At 40.2% G+C, this 6,901-nt stretch overlaps 1 protein-coding gene across 1 annotated transcript; it reads left to right on the top strand.

Annotated features, from left to right (window-relative positions):
* Positions 1-2,857: 2,857 nt before the first annotated feature.
* LOC124139410 lies at positions 2,858-5,738 on the top strand. The gene is made up of 2 exons (XM_046506447.2): positions 2,858-3,141; positions 4,581-5,738. Exons 1-2 carry the CDS (start codon positions 2,899-2,901, stop codon positions 4,866-4,868), a joined length of 531 nt encoding a protein of 176 aa, XP_046362403.2. The 5' UTR covers positions 2,858-2,898; the 3' UTR covers positions 4,869-5,738.
* The last annotated feature ends 1,163 nt before the right edge of the window (positions 5,739-6,901 follow it).

Consider the following 6,901-nt stretch of genomic DNA (forward strand, 5'->3'; position numbering starts at 1 on the left):
GTCCAGACTGGATTATTTACAGACTGTCGTCATATAGCTGGAATATTGCGGCGCGGCGTTAAACAACAAACAAACAAAGCATACTGTTACGTTGAGCAGCGTAACTTAAATGTAAATATGTCTCATAGTTAGTATAACTTCCAGAGCTATGCTGTGTTGCATAGCCGAGGCTGCAGTAGATGTGTCCCTGGGTTACTGTCGTAATCACAAACAGCTGGTCTTATAATACAGCCGTAGATCGAACAGGGCCACACTGGTCGTAGAATCAATAAGCCGTGTTTCCATATAGAACGAATAACGTCACTGTATCTCCTTTGAATCGGAGGATAAAGTATCACGTGTAATGTTGACTAAATGGTTATTCAAACACAAATGGTGTAGAGGGTCGGGCTTTACTGGTCTTAAACCCAACGAGTCGTGCTTTCTATAATTTGTTATAAAAAAAATACACCTGCGAATTTCTTAAACCTAAAACTTTAAATTTCAGGATGCAGAAGTGACCCGGATGATGGAAACTAAGGGCAAGTACGCCATGTCTGTTTTTTTATGTAAATGAAAAGTGAAAGAGTGAGTGAGTATGGTTTTACGCCACTTTTAGCAATATTCCAGCAACATCACGGCGGGGGACACCAGAAATGGGCTTCACACATTGAACCCATGTCGGGAATCGAACCCGGGTCTTCAGCGTGACGAGCGAACGCTTTAACCACTAGGCTACCCGACCGCCCCTGAAAAGTGAAAGAACTGGTGTTAGATTTGATTATGTCTATTTAACAACAACTCATTCCTGCAACGGTTTGTAAAAAGTATTCTGTGGCTGGGTAGCTTTGTGTAAAATAGACTGCTTCAACGAAGACTGGGGTATGAAATAAATTTGCAACCACATGATCCCCTACCATGTTTGACATGTTGTAAATTTCATACGATGTCAAAGCTACCCATCAGCAGTTATGCGGAAAAAGTTTAAAGTTTTAAAGTTTTATATCAAATTATATTTATAAAAATAAAACCATGCAGAAGCATTCTTTGAGTGCTAACTAAGCGCCGGTACAGTTCATATTTGGGATATAATATCAGCACCTTAAGATATTTTCAACTGAGAATCAGACATATGTTAAAATCAACTGAGAGTTTCTTTTGTCCCTAAGTTTGTATAACATCGTCAGTGTATTCACCTCTCCCGAATTCAGGGGAACTCAGAGGCGCCAAGGCATCTAATTGTAACTAAGTTATAACTTTGAAAAAGTTTGATTACCTTTTCGGGCAATGTATTCTCTGGCATGTACTCATCGCCTGCTATACAATGTCACGTAAATTGTTTGTCAAACAATGCTGTGGTTCCAGAGATGTAATACTGCCGGAGGATAACCTACAAGACTTTAATCGTCAACCTTCACAAAGACCCTGTAAGAGGCGACCTGATGACTGAAGCTGCAGCTTCGACAGAATATCCAATTTATGTTTAAAACCATCAAATTGAAGGGAACATGGTAAAAATGTTTCAACACCTTTATAAGTTTTTAAAGTATCGTACTCTAGTGTTACATGCACAGCTATAAACTCGGATAAGGGATTAATAAAATTCGGAATAATGTTATATAAACGACGGAAATAGGCAAACTATCTCGTGGTCATTGTGCTATAAAATCTATCCATGTGACGAGCGGAATACTCATTCTGGAATATGTATGAAATGTGCCAATTGTTCAGGGGTCGCTGGAGGCTAGAGTAAGCAAGAAAACTGATAAAGATTGCTCTTGACACGAAGCAGTGCTTCACCGACTTCTCAAGCAAAGAGTTATTTTAGATTTTCGCCTTGACCGGCTTCACAAAGGCAGACTTCTGTGTCTCAAGAAGATAGATGTGAAACTCGTCCATTAGCTCTGTTGGGTCTTAGCTTTTCACGAAAGTACGAAGTAATCTTAAAGTTGGTTCTTTTTGACCAATGATTGATGACGAATATTTGACAGCAGACCTCGATTATCCCCACAAATAAGGAAACAAGTTTGTCACTTTGAAACAAATAGTTTTCCTGTGAATATATACGTTTGCCACGTAATGCACGTAACAATCTGATTTTGAATTTTATAAAGTAGGGTTTGTATAACTATAATGTATAGGTGTATTGACCACATACAAAGTTGGAAAATATTATTATTCATACATAAAATTGTTGTAGGTTTAGTTGCAGATATATGTTATAAAGGGTGAGTGGGTGAGTGAGTTGGGTTTAACGCCGCTTTTAACAGTATTCCGGTTCTATCGCAGCGCGTCGGCTTAATGTGGGAGGAAAGCCCAAAGTGATGCAGGTCTCAGACGTTTACCACTTTGGTGAAACCCACGAGCACGGGTATGGCGCTGACAAACCTAGAAACATAATCGGGGCGAATCGGGATTAAACCCACAACCATAGGTTTCTGGCGTGCCCAAGGGACGCAACTCTGCACAGCGAACCGCGGCCCCTCAGACGACTAGGCAAACCGCCGTCATATAGCTGGAAGATTGTTGAGTGCGGCGTTAAACATCAAACAAACGTCAAGGCAACCAAGCGGTAGTTGTGCCGCAATTTTGGAAGAGTGCGCAAGCGCTTCGAACTGTTGCAGACCCCGGATTAAGCGATGAATTTGCTTTCTCAAAGCGATTCGTGGCTGGCAACGCGCCCCAGGTGAGTTTCAGCTCGGGAAACCCCTTTGTGACCATAAGTGTCGTAACCTTAAGTTGGGTTACGAAAAGACACGAGTGATGGCGACGACTAAAGGCAAAAAGCGAGGCCGCGGGACAGATAATGACGTCACGTGTATTATGACGCCATACCATTGTGATGCCTGACTTTGTGACGTCATAGAATAACCACTGACAAGTAGCACAGCGCAGAAGGGGGAGTCTTGCATTGCTAGCATGATAAAAAACAAAAAGACACCAAAACCATACAAAAAGGGCAAAAGTAAATCCAAAAAGACCAAGAAAGGGAAACGGAAACAGAAACCTGGAATACAAGCCACAGGCGCCTTCAGGTTTGTCAGTACCGCCAGGAGATCGCCCTTCCAGCGTGAGAGGTGGCCAGAGGACTCCCCTACTCCCAACCCCCGGCGTCAGGTGCAACTTATTAGGGAGGCGAGGAAACTCGAGAAAATTGTGCAGGTATAGAAATACAACCTGGTTTGACCAAGTATAAAAAACGTTTTGCCTTGACCGTGCTTGCTTGCAGTTGGGCGATACCACATGTACGCCAGCGATTTTACGCCGCTTTTAGAACAATGCATTTATATGGCAACGGGGGTGGTTAAGTTTTGTATACTGTTTTTAACTGCCTGTGATTATTACTCTGGTTTACTGTGGCCCATGTTTACCAGGTCAGCTACATCACGATGACATGTAAGTGAAGGTGACTGAACCAGATCAACCATGGGTGCATAACACTATCATTCAGTCTGCAAGACAACACATTCCAATCACTCCATGCTCATATAATCGGCTTTACCAGGCACGCTTTTTTGACGCGGCTCTGCAATCTATAATTGTGTATTCTACAATCTACAATACTGTAATATGTATGTTTAAACTGTTTCGGTTTGGTGAGATACTAAGCTAGTTAGATTGCTACAATTGAGAGTCAACTTATATTACCGTGTTCAGGCAACCAGGGTTGATTACATCCAGCCTGTCTTAACCAGTGTTTATCAAGGGTAACCATGGGCGGTTCCCGAAATAAAAATGTAACCTTAGACTTAATACAACATGGCTGCGAGAAGGAAAAACACAACCACATTTAATGCTATCACACACAAAGAGATTACAAGCGTTTCATTGCTAAAGAAAGCTGCCGTTGTACCTGTTCTGTTGAATGCATGTTAATCGACAAGAATGTTCAAAATAACGCACAGAACATCAAACAGAGAAGCAAAAGCATCATTATTGATTCTAAAATATTATTATCAACAATTGAAAGTTAAATGTCCGTGAGACGCGTATCAGAATCCTGGTTTCCATTAAAATGCTTTTATACAAGATTAAATAATTAACTTAATAAGCTTTATTGATGGCTTCCCTTTGATGTTTCAAACCAGAGTACCCCATACATTCCAGGGGTCCTGTGGAGATGGTGAACCGACGTATGACGTAAATGAGTTAATATGTGCATAGGTCAATAAAAGGGTATATCTTGGTCAACGCAGGTTCTCCGAGGTTCGGGGTTGGAAATCGAACACACTGTATTTTCATGTATACCACATTCCTTACGAATGTTTGTTGTTTAACGCCGAATATTCCAGGTGTATGGTGGCGGTCTATAAAAAAATCGAATCTGGACCAGACAATCCAGTGATTGAAATCATGAGCACCAATTTGGAAACGATTATATGCATCAACCAATTCAGCGAGCCGGACCACCCGATCCCGCCCGATGAGTCGCTTCTTACAATCATGGGTTGCTGCAGACCAATTCTAACCTTGATCTGCACGGGTTACGTTCTGTAAAACAAGCGTAACAATATCGACTGACGTCACTAAGACATGTGACAAAGGGGAGAGCCGGCGTATATTTTCAATCGCGCATGTTATTCTATATTTTTTTGTCACAGGATTTAAAAAGAAGAATTGAAGCTCTCCCCATGAAGAACCGCAAAGTTCCCGAGTCGGTTGACCCCAAGGTGTTGGGGGTGGAGCTTAAACTGAGACTGGCAGCCAAGTCACCAGTCATCGTAGAGAAAACAGGCAGTGATGGAAAGGTTCAGATAGAGAGAAGGCGATCTGACCAGCGATTCGTTCCACTGTACAATATCAACGACCAATCAGATTGTCGCATTTCCTGTCTCATGAAACTGAATAGAAAACGTGGTACTTATAGACGAGTTCCTAAACCGATTTGAATATTTCTTTAAATCTAAGGTCCATGTTATAATTACGTAATCATTTAACAGCTAATATTAGCAACAGCTGTACTAGTACATTATAAACTAGCATTATCCTGTTAGTATTCATTGTTATAAGTTATGTTTTGTAGCCCATATTTTCATTTCGTTAAGTTTGTTATTATTTCGTTTTTAGATGAATCAAGATGGTTAATGAAGGGAGGAAGTGCGGCTTGATGTCATGTTATTTTGACATCAATTTCAAACGTATCTTTTATTTTGTTCAATTTTGTTTTTATCAACTTTTGTGCTACATCTTTCGTTATGTGTTATCATAAACGAACACATGTATCTCCAGAAACTGACAGAACGAGTTATTGTTTTAATATTCCGTGTATGAAACGAACTGGACATGTTGCAAGACAAGGATTGTGCAACAATGCCTCCATTGTGAAACCACTTTTCTTTCATGTAGTTTATATTCATTTGAGATTTGAAGATTTTCTATTTTAGTTAAGTCGTTAACCTCTTTATCAGACAAATGTAAGATGTGTCAATAATGACAGAAGCGTGTGTAATACTAATCGATTTTGCACACGACACGATTGCCAAAGTCTATTCATGTCCGATGAAACTGATGAAAGTCGCCGTTTGGCCCGAGTGCTTGTTGGTTTCTTAACGGAAACAGTAGTTGGAGCGCGCCAACTCCATATACATTGCTGCTGACCTTTGGCTACATCTTAGAGTTTTTGTTGTTGCTTGATAGGCCTGTTCTTAGGTATCTGAACAGGAGGTTATCAGGTCATTAAATTATTAAACGTTCGTGTTATTTTGAAAGTATGTTTATCAACAGTTTCAATAAATTTATCGGTTTTAATGCCATTTTTTGTTTGTTTGTGAGACTACTACAACAAACCATCTTTGGTTTTAAAAAAAATGTGTGTGGGGGCGTGGGTGTCTGGGTGTCGTTCAGAAAGCCTCTCCTTGAAAAACTGAAGCTGGGTCGATTTGATATTGCAATTCGCTTGGTTGACACTTATTTCTGTACCGTCCAGCAGTAGAGAACCATCAACAAAATCAACACTGACATTGAGATTATGACCCACATCCTTGGCTCGTTTTAGAAAACTGTGGAATGCCTTGTTTTCATCATGAGTCTTGACATGCTTCACAAGAGGATCATCAGACAAATAAATGTGTGCAAAAGTGCACAAAACAATTCTATCATGAAGAGCCCCAACGTTAATCAAACCACGCCCTCCCAATTATGATTGGTAAATATAAGCGATTGAGGGAAGAGCGAGGGTGGTGGGATCTATTGTCTGACATGATTCTTCGTGTGAGGGTGTCAATATCCTGAATTACTTGTTTCGTCCAATCAACAACACCAAAAGAATATGAAAGAACGGGTACAGCATAAGTATTTATGGCTTTTACTTTTATTGCGGGTGTTCAGCTCTGAACTCCATATACTTAACTACATTTGTACTCTACCCGAAGTTTTTCCTTGATATGGGCATTCTGGAGTTTGTCCCTAATTATTATTATTATTATTATTATTATTATTCCCGGGTCTGAGTTCATATTTGGCCCACACGGCTAGGTAAAGCACTGATAGACAAAGTAGGACATTATGTAACTAAATATAGAAAGTAGCAAATGTGGAGTTAAACAAGGGCTTCTCTGATCATCATTGATATTTCGATGAACGCAGCTAAAGAATGAATGAGTTGGGATTAACACCGCTTTGAAGAGTTTTCCCGTTATATCACAGCGTGTCAGCTTAATGTGGGGGGAAAGCCCGCGGTGATGCATATCTCACATACCAAAATAAGTCTCAAAATAACGTCTCATAAAACATTTGGTAAATCATGAAGTGACTTAAAGTGACTGACTAAGTTTGACATATCTGTATATGGTCACTAAAGCCATTATGTTCATGTCACAGTTCGTTTTTGGAAATATCACTGAAATCTGTCTCTTCCCAAATCTCAAGGAGTTACGTTATTTAAAGTCTTATAATATTATCCCCTGACAACAGATCAGACAGC

Source organism: Haliotis rufescens, unplaced genomic scaffold (assembly GCF_023055435.1).
Source record: "Haliotis rufescens isolate VD_foot unplaced genomic scaffold, xgHalRufe1.0.p SCAF_27, whole genome shotgun sequence".
Lineage (NCBI taxonomy): Eukaryota > Metazoa > Mollusca > Gastropoda > Lepetellida > Haliotidae > Haliotis > Haliotis rufescens.